General features: G+C 42.8%; 1 protein-coding gene across 1 annotated transcript in view; it reads right to left on the minus strand.

Annotated features, from left to right (window-relative positions):
* The window catches only part of LOC147459308 (synaptotagmin-5-like), a 161,303-nt gene extending 144,205 nt beyond the window's left edge, over nt 1-17,098 (minus strand). Inside the window, exons 1-2 of the mRNA XM_086510601.1 lie at nt 16,866-17,098; nt 16,623-16,769 (exon numbers count right to left, since the gene is read on the minus strand). Coding sequence (XP_086366727.1) covers nt 16,623-16,727 — 105 coding nt within the window. The 5' untranslated portion in view covers nt 16,728-16,769; nt 16,866-17,098. The remainder of the gene's footprint in view (nt 1-16,622; nt 16,770-16,865) is intronic.
* Nucleotides 17,099-23,677: the final 6,579 nt, after the last annotated feature.

Genomic DNA, 23,677 nt, shown 5'->3' on the forward strand with positions numbered 1-23,677 from the left:
GTACAACCAACGTGAATCGCGGAAATCCGTACGGCAGCCACGTCAGCAAATCTCTAGCTTTTAATTTAATGTCCCCGGGGGCCCCTCGTCCTCTGGCCATAAGTTGGGACAACTTACTAGGGTGCCACGTCACCAGTTAGTGACATTCTTCGCAACAAAAGCCTTCAAAACTCATGGTACTACGTTAGGTGTAGCGGAATGAATGTTTGAGCTTTGCTCAAGATGCGTGCTCCGAACTGTGCTCTAGGTTCCTTTTCGTTCTTATGGAAGGGAGAGCCTTCCGTTCTTAATGAGAGAGTGCTATGATCACAAACAAAGTGAATGGACACTGTGAGTGCAAGTGTATGAGACTAAGAGACAGAGAGAGAAGAGAATACGACACCAAAGAAGTTGTAAAAACCCTCCTCTGAAGGCCCCACTCTCGTTGGCGAGAATGGTCTACTTATGATTGCACAATCTGGTACAAATGAATGCAAGTGACTAATGCAAGTCTAGGCTATGTCGACGATCACGACGGTGATAACGAAGTCGACCTAAGGGCTGAAATCTGCAATCTTTCTACTGCTGTCCAAAAACGCTATGGGCTGAAATCTGCAAATCTTGTATCTGCTGTATTCTGACTCTATGTCGATGACGATGTCGATGTCAATGTCGATGGTGACGATGCGACGACGACGCGCTGAAAACGTAGATGCTGAAATCTGCGTTTTCCGGGCTGAAACTGTAAACCTTGCAGAAACTGACCGTGCGACGAGGAACTGCTGCGGGAAGGTGAGATCTGCGAGGTTCGGGACTTGATCTACGGGTACTAACTGTTGAAAACTGAAAACGCTGATATTCCTTGACTTTCCGTTGCGGAGAATTTGCAGAACGCTAGGGTTGGCTACAGATGCAAAAACGCTAGGGCTGAAAATCTGCAATTCTGACGCCGTTTGTCTTGCAAATGCAAAACGCTAGGCTGCTCTGATGTCCTGCTGCTGCCGGAATCTGCAAGTGCAAATCGCTCGCTGATTTGGTCCAAAAACGCTAGGTTGTTGTTGTGGAGCAAAAACGCTAGGTCTCTTGGGGGGTTCTTCTGGGGTTCTGCTGAGAAGGTGCCTGTTGAGCATGTGCTCCTGCTGCCTCTTCTACCATTTAGTGCTAACTTTGGTTTGCTTATATATTTTCTTACCCAAGTTGCCCTACCTACTTTTGTTGGGAAGTGACTTAAATTAATAAGTGAAAAATGTCAAAAATAGGGAAAAAAGGCTAAATGCACTGGAAAATTTCCCTAACTGATTCTAATGGATTCTGATGGGAATTCTGATGATCATGCTGTGTACAACCAGAGGATATGCATCTATGCTAAGTGACTGGGCATGCACGGTCTACGAATAGACTCACAAAAAGAGCCAGATCACTTCTAAATCTAGATTGACTCGACTGACTGAACCCTTGTCTTGTTGTAGCTTGTCCACGGACACATAGGGTTGGATGTGTCACGTGACATCGCCTCCTTTTCAAAGTGAGGTACTGGTACCGAACTGTATGGCGTCGAGGGAGATCGCCAAAAGCATCCGGAATCCTAGAAGGGACTCTTCCCCGGCCCACTCTGATGTGTGGGTCGTGTGGTACTTGAACTTCATAAAGGTCTGCAACGCTTGCTTCTTTGGGCAGCGCCGAAAGCGACACAAAAGGCTTCTGTGGCTCCTTCCTTGCTTCAACTTCGTCTAGAGACCTGCTTCTTCTTCTTCAAGAATCTCCATGGCTGAAAATTCCTGAAACCATTTCCAACACAAAAACATGAACATACCTATTCCATGTAAAGTGAATGGAAAAAATCTTGTCTTTCTCAAAGACTGTGTATGCAATGTAGATGAACATAGAGATGGAGTGACAAACCGTTCACCACACACACGCAAACAATGAGATCGAATCTTGTCTTTCTGATCTAAATCAATCAACTGTGGCAATTCACAATGGCAATGCCCACTCTTGGTGCTCATACTTTTATGTGCTCGTTCGGAAACTGTCATGCCAAGGAAGAGACATGGAATGTGACTTCCTTACATACAAACTTTTCAGCTTTTCATGAACAATCCGCATACATTAGTGCTCATCCATGAGAGAAACGTGCTCAACATACAATGTCATGCCTAGAAAAAGGGATCACATAAAAATGGTGACTAAAATACAGGAAACGATCACGAATGAAACACTCGAACAATGCGTGCGTATCAATCATGCGAACACATAATACTTCCTGTGAGGGTTCTTTGGACCAAGACTCGAGAGCCAAGATCGCTTCTTCGTTATTGATCGAATCTGCCACGAGGTTAGCTTCGCTAGAAAAAGCATCCACTAACACCTTATCCTTGTGAATAATCACATCATCTTCATGCAACTCATCATGCTTGTGAGAAATCACATCTTGATCATGCAAATCATCATGCTTGTCTTTGTCATCCAAATCATCATGCAAATCATTGTCAATCAAATCATCATCATGCTTCACACAATCATGCAAATCCTGTGTGTCATGTTTTGAAGAAAAAGAGACTGAGAGAGTCTTTTTCTCCTGAATCCTTTCAATCTTGTTCTGCATATTAGCAATGAGAGATGGAGAATGAGCCATGTCCTCTCCATTAATGACAACAGGAGAATCACTTTTGGCATTGAGAGTTAAAGTGTTGGCCTCAAAATCAATGAGAGCGTTAGTATCACGAAACCATCGAATGCCCAAAATCATATCACATCCTGAGAGAGGAGAAACAACAAATCTTCTAGTGAAGGCAGTCTGTTGAATTGCAAACAACACATCAAGGCACTCCTCCGTGATGAGAGCGTCCATACCGGGACGAAAGCCAAAGACCTCGATAGGAGATCTCGGACTAACTTCGAGGCGGGCTCTCTCAACAAGAGAGAAACTGATCACATCATGCATACTACCTAGGTCAAACAATATGACAAAACGGTGCCCCGACATACGACCATAACATTTAATGAGAGAATCATCAATGGGAGGGTCCTGAGAAACTTGGGACACACTTGTGTTATCATTCATTGCATTGACAGAGGAAGTGGGTGCTGTGGGTTCTTTAGATTCATTCGATTCAAGCTTAGGACATGTTCTTTTTATGTGACCTTTAATGTGACAATGAAAACAACGACCTTCCTTAGAATAAGTACTTTGCTCTTCCGACGTGATATATCCTCCTACAATTCCTTGTGCTACCTTTTCATCTGGAGTAAGCTTAGGTTTAGCAAACGTGTTAGCCTTACCCTTAGATTCATTGGAAGAATTCTTTGATGAGAGACTATTGGAAGATTGGTTAGAAGAGTTATCATTCTTACCATTCTTACCGTTCTAAGGGTTCTGAGAAGTCTGCGAGGTACTTGTGGAAGTCTTGTTCTCCTTAAGCTTTCCCTTGTTGTGCTTCATCTCCTGTGCGAGAGCAATCGCTACCGCCTTGTTGAGATCGATTGGATCGAGTACCTCGACATCGTACTTGATATACTCGTCCAATCCAAAGAGAAAAGCCTCTTTGCGCTCATCATCCGATTTTCGTAATTGAGTGCCTAGCTGCAAAACACGATTAGAAAAAGAAATGACTGGCATGCCATTTTGCTTGAGAGAGCGCCAATCGTCCTTCAATCGTGCGAGGTACTGAGGTGGCATAAACCGCGCCTTGAGCTTGTCTTGGAAGTCAGCCCAATCGAAGGAAAGGGGCGTGAATCCGTCGGCTTCCTCTAGGTGCGCGGCTAGCTGTGCCTCTTGCCATGCGTGGTACCAATTGATGGCATCACCGGCAAGGTACATAGCTGCCGTCAAAACTTTGCTATTTCCTGTCTTCTTAGTTGTTGCAAAATAAGCATTAAATTGATGCAACCAAGAATGAATAACCGTAGCATCCATCTTACCGTCATACTTACTGAAAGTCATCTTCTTTGTGACTAGATGGTTGGAATCCGCATCATGGCTTGCGCCACTTGATGAACTCCCACGATCTTTGGGTGGTTCAGTCTTCGAGGCAAGTACTTGGGAAAGCAATTCTTGAGTGCGTAGCTCCCTTTGAGCTTCACGTTCGGCCTGCCTTTCTGCTTTTCGTTCATTTCGTTCATCGCGCTCGCGTTCGAAAGCAAGGCGATTGGCTTCTTGTTGTGCCAATGCAACTCAATTCGCTTCTAAAGTAAGGCGAGTCGCTTCTTGTTGTTGTAGTGCGTTTCTTTCATTTCGTTCCATCGTAATGCGAGTCGCTTCTTGTTGTGCCAGCATCATGTCCATCATTGACTTGACCATCACCACCATAGGAGTTAGAACAACTCGTGGCGTAGATCGCAAAGGGGGAGGGTCGTAAAAATCTCATGGTTGGGAAAAATCTTTGCCGCCTCTCTCATGCTCAGCACCTGTATGCGAAGTATCCATTCCGCTTCGGGTGACGACCATGCACTATGATCTTTGGTTCTTAAGTTCACGAGGAACTTGGGTTATTGAGGATCTTGGTTCTTGGGTTCTTGGGTTCTTGAGGATCTTGAAGTTCTTGAGGATTTCTTTCGCTTGCAAATCGCGTTGGAGAAGGATCTTCTCTTCACCCGAGTTCTACTCTTTTCCGCGGGCGCACCCCTTGGCGGCCTTGCGCTCACACCAAGGTTGCTTTTTCCCACCTCACGTCAATTGGCCGGCCGCTAAGTGCACGGTCTGCTCTCAATGAGTGAAAAGAGACACAAGGGGAGGCTGGCCAAGCCCTTCTTTCTTGGGATTCCTGTCACTCTTCAACAAAACACGATTAAGAATCAACATGCCCAAGCGAACTTGGGTTCGTGCGACCTCAACAAACAAAAACAATTATTGTGGTTCTTGTGGTTCTTTCCTTGAGTGATACAGAATACTGCCAAAGCTCTAATACCAATGTTAGGTGCAGCGGAATGAATGTTTGCGCTTTGCTCAAGATGAGTGCTCCGAACTGTGCTCTAGGTTCCTTTTCGTTCTTATGGAAGAGAGAGCCTTCCGTTCTTAATGAGAGAGTGCTATGATCACAAACAAAGTGAATGGACACTGTGCGTGCAAGTGTATGAGACTGAGAGACAGAGAGAGAAGAGAATACGACACCAGAGACGACGTAAAAACCCTCCTCCGAAGGCCCGACTCTCGTCGACGAGAATGGTCTACTTATGATTGCACAATCTGGTACAAATGAATGCAAGTGACTGATGCAAGTCTAGGCTATGTCGACGATCATGACAGTGATGATGAAGTCGACCTAAGGGCTGAAATCTGCAATCTTTCTACTGCTGTCCAAAAACGCTATGGGCTGAAATCTGCAAATCTTGTATCTACTGAATTCTGACTCTATGTCGATGACGATGTCGATGTCGATGGTGACGATGCGACGACGACGCGCTGAAAACGTAGATGCTGAAATCTGCGTTTTCCGGGCTGAAACTGTAAACCTTGCGGAAACTGACCGTGCGACGAGGAACTGCTGCAGGAAGGTGAGATCTGCGAGGTTCGGGACTTGATCTGCGGGTACTAACTGCTGAAAACTGAAAACGCTGATATTCCTTGACTTTCCGTTGCAGAGAATCTGCAGAACGCTAGGGTTGGCTGCAGATGCAAAAACGCTAGGGCTGAAAATCTACAATTCTGACGCCGTTTGTCTTGCAAATGCAAAACGCTAGGCTGCTCTGATGTCCTGCTGCTGCCGGAATCTCCAAGTGCAAATCGCTGGCTGATCTGGTCCAAAAACGCTAGGTTGTACTATATACGAAAAAATTACAAGTGGATCAAACGATAGGGAAAACCCCACGACTTCACTAAAAGAAGGCTTTTATATCTGATTATTATAAGTGGCTGCTCACATGCCTATAAGGCTTTAGGACTGTATTGTGCAAGTGAGGATATGCAACCTACTTATTTGACTAATCATGCATGTCCTTCTAGAGGCTCACAAAGTGCCAAGCTAGATCCCTAAACTGTACTAGCCTAAAACTGACGCTGACCTGTAGCAATAGCTTGTCCATGTAGCTCAGGTGCAATGCACGTGTGACACAAGGATACCTATAAAACTTTTATCTCTTATTTAGCAATTCGATATCGCTTTCTTCAGAGGCAATTTTAAAGGTTCGAAAGGTGGCATCCCACCTGAAAGGGAATGCACAAACTTGGTGGTCTACGTTGTTACTTCGAAAAGCACCTGGAAACAGGGTTAAGTTTAAGAAATTGTTTTCATCTATTTGGCTAACTCTCGAGTTTGAAGCCAGTGTTTTGACAGCTTGGAATCATCTACAAATGGAGGAAGATACCATCTCAACCTACAATCAGAGGTATTGGAATAACATTTCTGCTTGTGGCTTCTTTTCGGACAATGACCGTGAAGAGATAGATGGAACATTATTGTTGTCGTCTATTCAGCAACTCACGGAGCACGTTGTGGATAGTTTTTCGTTGAGAACAGGATCACTGACTTATACTATAAACGAGCCAATGACCAAAATTGCAAAGCAAGAAGCATCAAAGAAAAGAAGAAATCCAAGAAGTTGGTACAAAAAAAGAAATCCACCATCCCTCGGTTTTCTAACAAGCAAAATGCAAAGTATTACAAGCAGGGAAAGTGTCACGTGCACATCTAACCCTATGTGCATGTGGACAAGCTACTTCAGGTCTAGGGTTTAGGTGAGCTTAGGAAGTGTTTGAAAGCGCGAAACAGAAGATACCGGTAGGTGCGCGTCGCGATATAGTGCAGGATTGGGGCAAGAAGCGGCAGGCAGAGTGCAGCAGAGAGGAAGCGCTAGGGACCGAAGCAAGGAGAGAGAGAGAGCTCACGTTTTTTGGGGAAAACTCAATAAGTGAGTTTTGGGTTTTTCCACTTTTATTATAAGTGACTTTTTAAAAGGGGGTTTTTGAGGAAAACTTAATAAGTGAGTTTTGGGTTTTCCCACTTTTATTATAAGTGACTTTAAAAAAATGTGTCCAGGTTCATTGTATAAAAATATACAAAAAGGGGTTATTTAGGCCTTTAACCCAACAACCTCCCACTTAAAGACATAAATGATGCCTTTAAGTTAACCAACTCCCACCAGCTGTATGCAATGCTCATGTTGAGCCTTAGCAAGACTCTTGGTGAGAACATCTGCAGGGTTATCCTGTGTATGGATCTTAGTCAAGGTGACTAAACCATCCTCCGATACCTGTCGTATGAAGTGGTACCGCACATCTATGTGTTTGGTACGCGCATGAAACATGGCATTTTTGGCTAAATAGACAGCACTCTGGCTATCACAACCCAACACGGGTGTATGAGCAGGCATGCCAAGTTCTTTTGTAAGTCTGCTCAACCAAATGGCCTCTTTTGAAGCCTCTGTGGTTGAAATATATTCAGCCTCAGTAGTACTCAATGCCACAATTTTCTATAACCTATAACACCAAGAGACTGCACCACCAGCAATGGCAAATACATATCCATTGGTAGATTTCTTGGTATCCATGTCACCTGCCATGTCTGCATCACAATATCCCTGCAACTTTAAGTCACTTTTGCCATAACAGATACACTTTGATTGTGTACCTTTCAAATATCTCAGAATGCATTTGACAGCTTCCCAATGCGCTTTGCCAGGATTCGATATGTATCGACTAACAACTCCCACTGCATAAGCAATGTTAGGACGAGTGGCAACCATAGCATACATAAGAGAACCACAAGCTGATACATAAGGGATTCCCTTCATTGCTTTCAATGCCACCTCATCCTTCGAGCAATCTGCTTTGCTAAGCTTAGTGTATGGTGGTAAAGGTACCCCAAGAGACTTAGCATCAGCCATATTAAATCTGTCAAGTACTTTTGCAATGTACCTTTCTTGAGATAAAAACAGCAATTTCATCTTTCTATCTCGTTTAATACGCATGCCCAAAATATGATCTGCATCACCCAAATCCTTCATAGCAAATGCTGAATTTAGCTTACGTTTCAAAGCATCAAGACTAGTTTTATGTTTCCCGACAAGCAGCATGTCATCAACATAGAGAACAAGTATGATGGGACTACCATCTTCATCCCTTTTCATATACAAACAATGATTTACATGGCTGCGTTTAAAGCCTTGAGACAGCATAAAAGTGTCAAACTTCTTATACCACTATCGTGATGCTTGTCTCAAACCATACAGAGCCCTTTTCAGCTTGCATACAAGTTACTCGCGTGTAGGAACTACAAAACCTTCAGGTTGTTTCATGTATATGTCCTCTTCAATGTCACCATGCAAAAACGTTGTTTTTACATCCATTTAATTCAATTCCAAATCAAGCACCGCAACGAGAGCAAAAAGGACACATAAAGTTTTAAGCTTTACAACAGGAGAAAAGATTTCTTGAAAATCAATTCCTTCTTTCTGTGCATATCCTTTTGCAACCAATCTTGCCTTGTACTTGGGTTTTTCATCCACTATCTTAATCTTGTATACCCATTTGTTACAAAGAGCTTTCTCCCTTTAGGCAATGGCACAAGATCCCAAGTATCATTTGCATACAAGGATTTCATTTCCTCTTGCATCGCAAGCTTCCACTTACTGCTTGACTCACATGATTTGGCCTCTTTATATGTAAGAGATTCACCCTCATCTGTCAACATTACATGATCCAAAGAGGGGTTAAATCTCTGCGGTTGCCTTCTCAAACGAGTTTACATGCGTACCCAATGATCTACATTCTCAGGCAACGGTTCTATATCATAAGGCAACTCATTTTCAGCTCTATCATGCTGCTGAAAATCATTTTCAGCCAATTCAAGTGGCTGTCCATCCTCATTAGGAGCATCAAAATCATGTCCTATCTCTTCTGGCTCAAGGTTAACCGACCGATTATCAATTTCAGCTTGCGGTAATGCATCATGAGACTCTTTTTCAACATCAATGGGTTGGCACGGAAGGCTGAAATTTGACTGTTTTCTTGTCAGCATCAGATTTTGTAGCATTCTTAAGCAATTTTGCCTCATTGAACACTACATCTCGGCTGCGTATTACCTTTCTAAACTGTGGTAACCACACTCTATAGCCCATTTCACCTTCTTCCCCATAACCTAGGAAGACTCCTTTAATGGACTTCATATCAAGCTTTGTACTCAAGTCATTGCGTACATAAACAAAAGCTTCGCAGCCAAATACTCTCAAATGATCATAAGAGGCAGGTTTGCCAAACCAAACCTCCTCTGGAATGTCATTTTTCAGCATACTATTAGGAGAGCGATTGCAAATATGAACTGCAGTTTTCAATGCCTCCCCCCAAAACTCTTGGGAAAGATTAGCGGTGGACAACATGCAACGCACTCTCGCATAAAGTACGATTATACTTCTCAGCCACACCATTAGAAGACGGATTATAAGGGGTTGTCAACTCCCTTTTAATCCCATTTTCATCACAAAAACGCTGAAATTCAGCACATACATACTCTCCTCCATTATCAGATCTGAGACATATAAGCTTAGTACTCTTTCGCGTAGTAACAAAAGTATGAAACTTCTTAAAAGCATTAAAAGTCTCACTCTTACTTTTCAACAAATGCACCCATCCTTTCCTAGTACAGTCATCAATGAATGTAACAAAATACAATGCACCACCAAAAAACTTAACAGACATAGTGGATACATCGGAGTGAATAAGATCAAGAGGATTAACTTTGTGAGAGACACCAGAGTAATAAGAAGATTTCTTTTGCTTTGCATAAAGACAATCGTTACAAAAATCCAAGTTTTTGCCTTTCACATCAACCCTCTTCAGAGAGGAAAGCACATAAATACCCTTTTGGCTCATATGGCCAAGTCTCTTATGCCACAATTCCGTGTGTGAAGCAACTTTAGCAATAGCAAGAAACTTATCAGGCAAAGCCTTGCATCGAAGATAGTACAAAGTACCTCTTTTAGACCCTTTTGCAACAAGCATAGAGCCCTTAAGCAACTTCCATGAACCCCCAGCAAAGATGGTAGTATAACCATGTGCATCTAACTGGCCAACAGATAGCAAACTTTTCTTAATGCCTCGTATAAACCTAACATCATTCAACACAAGCTCTTGACCATTGTTAAGAGCCAAACGCATAGTACCCATTCCCTCAATATTGCAAGCAAAATTATCACCAAGGTACACATTGCCATAATTGCCTGCACCATGTGTAGCAAAACACTCCAAAGATGAAGTCACATGGAATGAAGCACCAGAATCCACTATCCATGACTAGAATAGGCCATCATTAGCACTGAGCAATGCATCAATGACATCTTTCTTCGAGATAAGCATGTCTTCTGCATTAGCTATCACCAAATCTGAGGGGTATGAAGCCGCAACCAAGATTTCCTCAACATCTGACAACTCCTCAATGACCATACTAGAGGATACATTTGCATTCTCAGCATCTCTGGAAGAATCACCTGCTGATTTTTCCCCTTTCTTCTCATCTTTCTTCTTCTTATCTTGCGTTTCCTTCTTCCTTTCCTGCTCTTTCTTGAAATACCTGCAATCGGGTTTCTTGTGACCCTTTCTGCCACATTGATAACAAGTGACATCCTTATCCTGTCTTGCTCTTACTTCTATTTTGAGTCCTATTGCTCGCATCACGCTTTTGATTTCTACCTCTTGCATTGTAGGCAGAACTACCACCTTCCCCACTAGACTTGCGTCTAATCTCTTCATTGAGAATAGACCCTCTCACACCGTCATACGTGAGGGTGGGACTGTTGCTCAAAGAGACAACTAAGGTTTCCCAAGTATCTGGCAATGTCATAAGCAAGAAAATAGCTTTCAGCTTATTATCGAATTGTTGAAGCCCACTGTCCTGCAACTGACTCAACACATCTGTAAAAGCACTCAAATGCTCAGAAGCTGACTTCGAGTCATCAAGCTGCATATTCACCAACTTTCACATCAAATGCACCTTGTTCATAGGTGTGGTGTTTTCATAATTGGACTTTAGCTTTTGCCATATTGCATAAGCAGAGTCCAAACGCTTGATGTCCATCGAAATGTCATCATTGATAGCCATTTTGATGTAGGCCATAGCCTTCTTATTCAACTTGGCCAACTCTTCATCAGACAAACCTGGCAGCTTATTCTCTTCCAATGCATCTTCACAATCCTTTAAGAAAAGGATACCTTAGATGCGTTCTTGCTAGAGGTCGAAGCCTGGACCATCGAACCGTTTGATTTCCATCAAACTTTTAGTGTCAGATGTAGAAGAGGAAGAAGCCATTTTAATCAACCACAAGTGTGTATACAAGAGAGATGCAATAGGCTGAAAATTTTAGCAAATAGGAGCAACCTTAAGACTTTGCATACGATAGACCACAATTTCTTTACATGAAACTATCCGAATCTAAAATTTCAGCTGAAAAGTGCAATTTCAAGCACCTATACTCAGCTTTTCACTCAATTTGTCGCGACAAACATCAATACATGTGATCCCACAACTTTGGTACACCTGCGTATTGCTGTTTTGACCTGTCATAACCTATAAATCACCTGTTTTGACCTAAAAACAGCCTATTTTGGGCTGTTTTGGCTGTTTTGGTGACCTTTTCGACTCCGGAAGCAAGGGGCATCGCGATGGAAGAGAAATTGATCGCGGGAGAGCAATTTTAACTCGCTGTCCAGCAGACTGCGCAGGGCTCTTTTGAAACCCTAGGGCTCTGATACCAGTTGAAAGCGCAAAGCAAAAGTTATCGGTAGGTGCGCGTCGCGATGTAGTCTGGATTGGGACAAGAAGCAGGAGGCGAAGTGCAGCAGAGAGGGAGCGCTAGGGATTAAAGCAGGGAGAGATAGAGAGAGCTCACGTTTTTGGGGAAAACTCAATAAGTGAGTTTTGGGTTTTCCCACTTTTATTATAAGTGACTTTAAAAAAATGTGTCCAGGTTCAATATAAACTTGGACAAAGTATAAAAATGTACAAAAAGGAGTTATTTAGGCCTTTAACCCAACAGTGTTTTGACACAATTGTGAGCCTGTGCGCGGGCCGTGGATGTCCAAGCACTTAGAGTAGTTGCATATCCTCTGGTTGCACACAGCATGACAGTCAATAGCCATTATGAGCATTTTACAGTGCACGGAACCCATTTTGCCTATTTTAGCCATTTTTCACTTATTATTAATAAGTGACTTTGTTGGGAAACTGGGTAGGGCAAATTTGCTAGTCTCTTTAAAAGAAACCTAGCGCTAGCACTTTCTGGCAGAAGAGGCAACAGGAGTCCACCAACTCACAGTGCACCTTCTCAGCAAGACCGGCTGGAGGCCTAGCGTTTCCAGCCAATAGCAAATCAAGACCAATGTTTTGGCTCAGTTTCAGCCTAGCGTTTTCAACAGTAGGAGATCAGCCCTTGCGTTTTGCAGATTGCAGATCAGGCCTGGCGTTAGTAGTTCACAGGATCAGGCCTAGCATTTTTGCAATTGCAGATCAACATCGGCGTTTTGCAAAGTCCCGGTGACAGATCAGCCCCTAGCATCAACGTTTTCAATTTCAGGCACTTAAGACTCCGCAGTAGCAGCCCCAAACCTCGCAGATCTCAACTTCCCGCAGCAGATCCTCGCTACACGGTCAGATCAGCCAGTGTTTGCAGTTTCAGCCCGCTATTCGCAGATTTCAGCACATGCGTTTTCAGCGCATCATCGTAGCGTTGTCGTCATTCAGCCCCTAGCGTTTTCAGATTTCAGCCCGTCTCGTCGCCGTCATCATTGTCGTCGACATCGTCGGCAAGTCCATTGCATCTAGACCATTGTACCAGATTTGTGCAATCAATAGCATAGACCTCTCTTGCCATAGAGAGGGGGGGCCCTTGGAGGAGGGTTTGACAACACTCTGGTGTCGTTTTCTTCTCTCCCTCTCTCTCTCTCTGTCTCGGTACCTTCATTCACAGTGTCATTCACTTTTGTTTGTGATCATTTGCACTCTCATTAAAGGAACGGAAGGCTCTCCCTTCCGTAAGTAAAAGGAACCCTTGTGCACAATTCGGAGCACTCATCTTGAGCAACGTTCAACATCCACTTCCGCTGCACCTTACAAAAAGTGCTTTGAGTGTGGTGAAACAGGGAATCTTAGGCAAGTGTCCTAAGAAGAAGTAAAAGTCTAAAGACAAACCAGACACGTTCAAAGCGGCAAAGGAACGCGCTAAGAAGGGGAAACCAAAGGTCGGACTTGTACCAAATTTCATGGGGACTCTGGAGGATCACATGGATCCCAACACAGAGCTCTACAAGGCCAACTTTCATTCAACGGAGATAGCAGCTCGATTGCGAATCAAGCCTTAAGACATGGGACCACAGATGGATGCAGTGTTAGCGGCACCAGGACATGAAGTCACTTTAACTAGCCTAGAAGGTCACTCCTGCAGATCAGCTTAGTAGAAGATTGCATAGTGGACCCTCCAACACTTGTACTCTATGATTGACTAACATAAAATGAAGTACCAAAAGGGACGCCAACCATTCAGCCCAATGCATCTGGGAGTGGAACTCCGCTTGTAACAAACTGCTAACGTGTCAACCTACTGAAGAACCGAGCTACCGATCGAGGGGCCTAAACCCTAAGAAGAACAAGTAGCAGAAGAAGTGTCACAAAGTGATGACGTGGTTGCCCGAGAGCAAAAACCCTAACCCTAATTTCTGTCAAAAACCCTAACTGTTGAAACCCTAATTCTGGAAACCCTAACCCTAAAACCTGCAAACCCTAATTTTTGCCAAAAACCCTAACTGCTGAAACCCTAATTCTGGAAACCCTAACCCTAAAACCTGCAAACCCTAATTCTACTGCCAGAATCCCTAAAATTGTAGAAACCCTAAACCTAACCCTAAGGGCAGATTTCCGCGTTTTGCGTTGGCTGATGACGTGGCAGGCTATACGGATTTCCGTGATTTGAGTTGGCAGCTTTTGGCTTTGCTTTTGGACCAGAAGCTTTTGAGTTTTAAAAGTTTTTTACTGTAACTGCTTTTTAGGCCAAGGGCCTTTAAATATGAGGCTAGGGCTCATTCTCTGGCTTGTACTTTGATGATGCAATATAAAGAAATACCGAAAGGGGCGCCAAGGTTTGGGGCCAATACTCTTTGGGGTGGAATTTCGCCACTCCGTGTCGCATGTCGTCTCTCTCTTTCAGTTCAGTTGTTATTGAAGTGCTAAAAGTCTGTTCAGTCTATTCTTTTCTATTGGCACGTGGTGCCCGCCTTGTGACACCGCTACTTCGTGTCACGACTACTTCGGCTTTTAAGGTTCAAGTGTTAAAAGTTCTCCGGTCCTATTTGTGTGTTGTGAGATTACTGTCTCGTAAGTGCCAAGCTGATTACAGTGGCATTATTCCAGTTTCAAGGTTCAAGTGTTAAAAGTTCTATGGTTCTGTTTGTGCGTTGTTGTGAGATTAATGTCTCGTAAGTGCCAAGCCGATTATAGTGGGACAAAGGATCTGACAAAGAACAAGAACATGCCCCACCTGCAGTTTTGCAGGAAGATGAATCGAATGGCAACGAAGATCCATATAACAACAAATCCCTTGAAGAGGAGTTTGATGACCCACTCGAGGAAACTCTCATTGAAGATCCTCAACTTGCACATCGTCGACGGCAATTGCAAGTTAGCACCTATGCAAAGCAGTTGATGAAGTACTCCAAGAATCCAAATTATGCTAAGTTTATGAAGAACCAACTGTCAAGTGCAGCGAAAAGGTCTAGTACTTTGCACAAACACAAGGTTACTCAATTTCAATCGAGAAAACTGAACACAATGAGAAAGGGACATAGAGAGAGAAGGAAGAGAGATGACACCGCATGTCGGGTCCCAACCACCCTCAAGGGCCTTCTTGCTCTGTTGCCACAGCAAGTACTTGCTTTACTTACTTGCACAAATGCTAACACAATGGCTAAATGCTGGATATTGAGTGCTATGCTAATGCTGATGCAAAACGCTAGGGTTGAATCTGATGTTGTAGGCTGAAAACGCTCGTGCTAAATGTCACAAAGTGATGACGTGGCATGACCTAAAGGACAGACTCCAGACAGAGGAGTCGAAACCCTACTGAAAGAAGCAGAAGAAGTTGTATCAACTTGCAGAATCAATCCGAGAGGCCAAAAATGAAAGGACACCGATTTTTATAAGTTGTACCAACTTATGGGGTCCTATCCAATGGAGCCCAAGGGACAAAAGGCTGAAAGAACTACCTAAAGGCTGATGATGTGGCAGTTGTACGGGCGTCCGCGAATTGTGTTGATGACGTGGCAGCTGTACAGATGCCCGCGAATTGTGTTGATGACGTGGCAACTGTACAGATGCCCTCGTTTTACGCCGCTAATGTGGCGTGCCGTACGGATTTTCGCCTATTGCGCTAGCAACCCCTAGCGCTAGTTGTTGGGCCAAGATGCTTTTGAACCCAAAGCTTTTGGGGCTCTCTTGTTGAGCATCCCTTGTAATGTTTATAATAGCCCCTGAGGCCTTGCACTGCAAAGCATCTGGACGCAAAGTCTGAGAGCAAAGGACCCTTGGAAGTTGTACCTTGATGTGATTAATAATAAAGAAATAGGCGCCAATCTTTGGGGCCAATCTCTCTGGGCGGCAGAACTCCACCGTACCGTCTCTCTCTCTCTCTCTCTCTCTCTCTCTCTCTCTCTCTCTCTCTCTCTCTCTCTATATATATATATATATATATATATATATATATATATATATATATATATATAACAAAAAAGGAAAATGGTATAACCTTTTTTATTACCCAAGTGTGGTAAATTGATTATGCCATTTCCCTCTTCAATAGCAAATCTTGAGTTGAACTCTCCTCGTCGGATAGATCTTTAAGGTCCATTGGAATAGTTTCCCACGACGCTAAAATTCTCTTCTTCTCGGGTGTGGGTGTGGGTGTACGTTGGATAGATCTTTAAGGTCTCTTGGGATCGTTTCCTACGACATTAAAATTCTCTTCTTCTCTGTGTGTGGGGGTGTGTGTGTGTGCGCTAATAAAAAGAGGAAAATGGTATAACCTTTTTAACACCCAACTGTGGTAGATTGGTTATGCCATTTCCCTCTTGAATAACAGGTCTTGAGTTCAACTCTCCTCGTCGGATAGATCTTTAAGGTCTCTTGGGATAGTTTCCTACGACGTTAAAATTCTCTTCTTCTCAGGTGTGTGTGTGCTAATAAAAAGAGGAAAATGGTATAACCTTTTTATCACCCAAGTGTGGTAGATTGGTTATGCCATTTCCCTCTTGAATAACAAGTCTTGATTTCAACTCTCCTCGTCGGGACCTATAAGCCTTTCACTTTCCAAGCACACAACAGCTTGAGTATATATTTTCTGCTGGGACTTGTGCAAAAGGGGAGGAGGCAACTTTTCCAAAGAGGCAGCAGCTTCAAGTTCAATGTACGTTCTTGAACTATAAGAGCAGAGTCCCTAGCTGCGCTGTCATTATAGCTATGTCCAGGTTACATGCACACATGTCGGGCGTGTATTGCTTGCAACTTGGAAAAGTTTCAAATATTGCTGTGACTTTTAACATTTAGACAAAGCAGACTCCTACAAGAAAATACCCATACGAGCGCTTGCTGATGCAAAGTCTCAAAAACCTTCAGATTGAGAGTTATTTCAGAAATGAAACGTGAAATGCAAGCTGTTGAGTAGGATTCTACCAGTTGCTGGCGCCTCATGGCACGAAGGTTTTCCATGTAGACAAAAGCCATCACCACAGCAAGACCGAGGAAGGCACCAAGCACAAGACCAGAAACAAACGCCATACTGGAGAGACGACAAAAGACGACCAAGTCCTTCCTTTGGATCTGATGAACGTGCTAGAGTGAGGAGATGCAGGTGCAGAAGGAAAGATGTTTCTGCAACGAAATAGCTACCAATCCGTAAAGGAGAAAAATGCGCACAATGCAGAGCTAGACTTTATCTGTGTGAGAGATCATTTGCATGGTAGCCATGATAGAAACTCGCAGAAAGCTGCCTTTGCAGCGCCATGCTCAAGACAATTTTGCTACGATGCGCAGTCGATGCAGACAGCGTCAGCTTCAGACTTGCCGTCTTATGCGCTTCTCGAACACGTAGCTTGGAATGTTAGAAATTTGCTAGGAGGAGTAATCTTCCCGCATTCCGCATTGAAGATGCCGAGGAATTAAAAAATTGTCCACGGAGCTATAGATGTTCGTCGCTTTTGAGCCATTTTCTGCCCAATATTGTGTGCTTTGCTTGAGAGAGGTTAAACAGCTTGAAAAAACAGGAGGGCCCTTAGTATTATACCAAGACGCATCGTGGGAGTAACTTCTTATCTTAATCGCCTTGCCTGTGGGCAAGAATCATTGCAGTGGGATAATGGCTAGGAGGGTTGGTCTATTGGAGCCATTTTCTGCCCAATTTAGTGTGCTTTGCTTGAGAGTGTCCTCTCTCCTTAACTTCAGTGGCCTTAGAGATTGGGTGTTCAGTTTCCATAAGACACCACCCTCAACGTATGAACCAACATAGTGAAACCTCCACTTTTTGAGTATTTGCTTTTATGTGTAAACTCGACAATGATCATATTCAAAAAGGGTCCCAATGTTCACTTTGGGCATTGAAATAGACCGTGGAGTTTAACATGACAATTTCAACCTAGAAGCATGGAAATTATATGTGACCTTAGAGTTAGGATCCCTTGAATGAATGAGGGATTTCTTTAATTTGGCCATTAAAAACTCTTTCAATGACTCTATGCAAAAATGAGAGTCATTGTGTCCTAGTTGTGCATGTCTCTAAGACTTTCTTGTATATGTTCATGGATGATCATTGATAAATTTTAGTGCATCTATGGTACTTACATAATGACACACTTTGTTGTCGGGGAATGTGTGTTTGTGAGGTGAGTCAAGACAATGCCGGGTTGCTGGCTGTGTGAGGTGTTAGGGAGAGGAGATTACAAAAACAAGCAAATGATGTAACAGACCCTCAATTGCAGACCATTTTCATTAAATATACCAAAACTTGTACAAGGAAAGGTTGAAATCAACCTTTATAATCTCCTCATAAAATTTACCATGTAACCTTCATCACCAGTTAAAAGAAGAAAGCAACCAAATTCCTCAGTGCTTCACGGTTTTGCCACCCAAAGTTCTCGCACACATTCCCTAAAGTTAAGAGAGCTAGAGGGATAGAGCAAGGGAGAAAAGAACCTAACCCAAAAACCCAAATTTCTTCCCACCTTCTCAATCAGAGAGAGAGAGAGAGAGAGAGAGAGAGAGAGAGAGAGAGAGAGAGAGCTTATGCCTTGAGCATGAACGAAAAATATAGCGCCTTGAGGTTGAGATAGATAGAGCTCTTCCTTGCGTATGAGAGAGAGCAAGCTATGGTCTACATGTATATCCAAGAGAGGGAGATCGAGAGCTATGGTTGCTTCAGCACGAAGGGGAGAGAGAGAGAGAGAGAGAGAGAGAGAGAGAGAGAGAGAGAGAGAGAGAGAGAGATGTGGTTGAGGGTCACCTCATGCACACTCACCACCAACAATGACGCTAATCCCCTTGGCTGACTGTATCTTGCTTACCCTTGGAGAATTCTTTGATTTGTTGCCACACACCTGTCCAACCCAATATGTGCACTAACTTGACTCCAATTCACCTCCTTGTGGCACTCCTCCCACCCATGATTGGCCTTAAGTGCTTGAAGCTTGCCATGGTTGTAGTAGCAGACTCCCCCCCCCCCCCCCCCCCCCCCACATGATCAAGCAGTCGGCCTCCTACTCGCCTTGCTCCCCGCTCCTTTTCTGCACCTCGTTCTGCATTTTGACCCACCTATAGCATGCCTCAACCCCCTTCTATTGTGCTCGCTCTCCTCTGCAATCACAAGGCATGCCCTGCCTGTAGTACCCTCCAATACCTCCTTACGCATGTCCATTCATGCATCCCTTTTGTTCCAATTACAAGGACCCCCCCCCCCCCCTCAAATCACCATGCACACCTATCGATTGCTCCTTAGCTGCTCCTCGCGTCCTTGATAGCCCACGACTTCACTCCCTCATGCATTTTGTGACAGCGTTGACAACTCTCATTAAAAAAAACCTTATTTATTGAATATGGCAGTTTAAAAAAACATCAATTAAGCCATCATTCCAGCATCATGCATAAAAACCTCCTTCTTTGATTTTCATAACCAAGGCAATGCTAAGCACAGAATTTTGGCATACACATTGACCAAAGTATCACTTAGCAAAACATGTTTCTTTAAAGCTTTGTCGTCATTGCCTTGGGCATACCCCGCAATCAATACACTACAAGATTCAGCATTCTGAAAAGCTCATCAAACACTTTTTGTGCTTTCTAAAGTGCACCACATTTGGCTTACATATTGACCAACCCATTTCTAATCACATCTATTGCAGTCAATGTACTCGAAGTGGCTTCCTTCCAAATTGTAAGCTCATCAAGCTCTTTAAGGGAACCACATTAGGCATATATTTCGATTAGAATATTGTCGAGCACAACATTTTCTTTGGCAACTACATCCCATTCGACATATTTGTTGACCAGAGCATTGCCAATGCAACTCTTGGCCCATATTCCGACCAAGGCAGTGTTGAGCACAACTTCAACTTCATTCACACCAGTTTCCCATGTTCTTGGAACTCACTCAATATGTTTCTTTTTCTCCTATTTCCCATGGTGGAAGCAAAGCGACACGAATCCATCCCCTCTGAATCTACACATCCTCGAGCATGTGTCAACAGTTATCTGAAATTGCAAGCTTACACATATATCCACCCAATTACTGCCCCACTTTAAGCATGCTTTGACAAATCTTTTAACATGTGGCTTTATGAGAATATTCCCATTTGGAATAGAAAAAAAATGTAAGCACTAAAACATTACCCTATACCCAATGAATTCCCTGAGTCATGGCACATAAGCATGCCTTGCCAAGAGCCATAGACATCATGTAGCGCTGTTGGAGCAAAGAAGAAATTGTCCAAATACTGAAGCAACGTAATATCCACATGAGCATACATTGCTTGTTTCAACCAACATTAAACATTCCTCATGTATGTATGCTACTCTTGGTTCAAATAGCAAGCAACCATACCGTGTACCCAAAATCATCCATCCATATATCAACCTGCTTTTGAAGATCTATGGTGTCACCTACATCAAACACCATTGAGAGCACATAGCACTGTTGAGCCGCACAATAGACTAGAGCTTCACTTGAAACATAGTGTACCCAAACCCAACCATAGTTGGTACATTGTCCAAACAAGTGGAGGAAACTATGCCCTCCCTCCAATAACCATGGTGAATTAGAGTCATCACCCTCTCTGACTACAAATCCATCATGAACCTTTAAATGATTTATACCTATATCAGAGACATCCTTGGATTTCGACTTGATCATAAAAAACAGCTTCTACCTGTTAATGTTCTACCACATTGGACTGGTAGAGCCCTAAAAATCTTCATCATCTGTCAAAGAGCTAGAAATTTATTCATCTTGCATACAAGGAAGAACTTCTTGGATGTCCTACACTTGTGGAGGTTCTTCTTGCACCCCCTATGAATGGGCATATACATCAGAAAGCCTTTCTATACTATTCTATTCATCTCCATCGAATCTTGCTAAGAAACCATTAATAATGGCATCTTATTCTTCTTCCATGACATCAACACCTTCAAAGATGCAATAAACATAGACTCATTTGCACGCCCATACACATCCTATATTATCTCCACAATTTCTTGCACCATCAATTACCGCATATATAGAATTATCTATGCAATCATCTTCAGCAAACCTGTTGATATGTTTTGCTTCACATGCTTCCATAATGCTAAAAGATCTATTAACATCATGTAAAGACTCGTCTTGAACTTCTTGAGAACAATCCATGTAGAGGTTACTAGCCTCTGTTAAGTTTCTCAAAACATGATCCTTTGGGACTAGATCTATTACTTCCAAAGCTGCATCTGCTTTACTTTACTTCCACATAAATCTGTTCCCAAAATTTTTCATAGTTAAGTTCCTTTGGGACTAGATCTATTACTTCCAAAGCTGCATCTGCTTTAGCTTTACTTCCACATAAATCTGTTCCCAAAATTCTTCATAGTTAAGTTCCTTTGGGACTAGATCTATTACTTCCAAAGCTGCATCTGCTTTAGCTTTACTTCCACATAAATCTGCTCCCAAAATTCTTCATAGTTAAGTTCCTACATCAAATTCCCATCACCATTAGTGAAGGTAATCTGGCTCTGCCCAATAATCTGCTTCATTTCCAAATGCATAATCCTTGAGCTTCATAAATAAATGTATCTCCAAAATAGTCCCATCGTGTGGAATATGTTTTTACCAACTCCCAAACATGATCTTTGAACTCGGAGCTCAAAACTTCTTTAAAAGTTGCAACCATCCAATCTATTGGAACCCCTTTCATCTTTGCTTTTCATAGCATTCAAGAAATCCCTTTGGATCATTCCCTTGAAAAACACAACATTGCTCACATACAGCATCAAGTGCCATCTCCACCACATCATCAATCCGCTCTTTCATCTTCATGGCTTCCCCTTTGAGCAATAACCTTGGATCAATTCAAGCATCTTTACAAAATCTGGAGCTCCTAGATTATCATCAAACCCTTTGGACGTTAACGCTTTGGACATAAACTTCATCATATGCTCTGAAATCTCCATCTACGCCTCCCACCCTAGCTCGCTTTTTGTCAAGTTCACCAAAGATGTCGGGGGATATGTGTTCGCGAGGTGAGTTGGAACAACATCGGGCTGCTGGCTGTGCAAAGTGCTAGGGAGAGGAGATTATAAACATAAGCAAATGTTGTAATAGGCGCTCAATTGCCCACCACATTCATTAAATATACCAAAACTTTTACAAGAAAAGGCTAAAGTCAACCCTCGTAATTACCTCATAAAGTTTACCATGTAACCTTCGTCACCCTTAAAAGAGAAAAGCAGTCAATTTCCTTAGTGCTTCATGGTTCTGCTACCCAAAATTCTTGCATACATTCCTTGAAGTTAAGAGAGCCAGCGGGATAGGGCTAGGGGGAAAACCAACCCAAAAACCCAAATTTCTTCCCGCCTTCTCTTCTCCTTTGACCTCGTTCACCTTCCAAAAGAGATCCCAAAATCTTGATTCTGCTAACCATGAGCAAGAGAGTACATCAACCGTGCATCTTGCTTTGTCAGAATCAAATGAAAACCTTCCCTTTGATTTTGGTTTCCCATCCCAAATACGAGGTGATCATCCCAAGCACCTTCCTTGTAGCCTTCACTAACCACTGCTTCTTGTTGTCCACCACCATCGTCGAGTGATCCAAGAGTTTACAGCTTTTTACATAAAGGTTTAAGGTTCTTTGAGTGAGCTTATAATATAATAACATGAGCAAGAGCTCTTAAGTAGAAAAGCTATGGAGACTTTAGGAAGATGCTCTTGGAGTTGATTATGTGGGAGCCATGTCCAGCTTGAAGCTATGCTTTGCCTTTCCAAGGAATAATAGAGAGAGAGAGAGAGAGAGAGAGAGAGAGAGAGAGAGAGAGAGAGAGAGAGTCCCCCCCCCCCCCCCCCCCCCCCCCCCCAATGCACCATACACACCTATCGAATGCTCCTTAACTGCACCCAGTGGCCTTGATAGCCCACGGCTTCACACCCTCATGCATTTTGTGATGGTGCTAACGGTTCTCATAAAAAAAAACCTTATTTATTGAATGTGGCAATTTGAAAAAACATCAATTAAGTGATCATTCCCTCATCATGCATAGCAACCTCTTTTTTGATTTGCATATCAACCAAGGCAATCCTAAGCACATAATTTTGGCATACATATTGACCAAAGTATTGCTTAGCACATCATGTTTTCTCAAAGCTTCGCCACCATTGCCTTGGGCATATCCCAAAATCAATACACTGCAAGAGATGGCATTCCAAAAATCTCATCAAGCACATTTTATGCTTTCTATACCACACCACATTTGGCTTACATATCAATTAAACCATTGCTTCACATCTATAACAATCAATGTACTCCAAGTGGCTTCATTCCATAAGCTCCTCAAGCTCTATAAGTTCCTGCTTTAGGCATATATTTCAATCAAATCATTGTCAAGCACAACATTTTCTTTGGAAAATACATCCTATTTGACATATTTACCAACCATAGCATTGCCAACTCAACCCTTGGCCCATATTCTGAGCAAGGCAGTGCTGAGCAAAACTTCAACTACATTCACACCAATTTCCCCCGCTCTTGGAACTCACTTAATCTGTTTTTGTTTCTCCTATTTCCCATCGTGGAAGTGGAGCAACATGACACTGTGCTAATTGTAATGAGGAGGACTTATGATTGACACATCATCATTCCCGAATTCTATGAAGAAATTGCCAAGTATTTGTACTGAAGAAAGAATCTCAACTTAGATGTGCAGGTCTCAACTAACAACTAGGCCAAATGGAGATCCAAAAATTCTAGATGAGAGTAAGGAGAAATGCCAATTAAAATCCTAATAATGTATGACATGAAGACTTAACTCAAAATTACCTTTGACAAAAGTGTTATAAGGATTAATATATAGCTAGAAAATTAAATTTTCCCTAACTTGCCTCACAAAGAGAATATGAAATGGATAGTCACATATGGTACTAGTGGTCTAGACTGATCTATAGGCTATTCTATCCCTCTTCATTGCCTTTGAGTGAAATAGGGGGAACCAACACTATAGTG

This window comes from Adiantum capillus-veneris, chromosome 4 (assembly GCF_014529385.1).
Source record: "Adiantum capillus-veneris isolate H3 chromosome 4, ASM1452938v2, whole genome shotgun sequence".
NCBI classification, from domain to species: Eukaryota; Viridiplantae; Streptophyta; class Polypodiopsida; order Polypodiales; family Pteridaceae; genus Adiantum; species Adiantum capillus-veneris.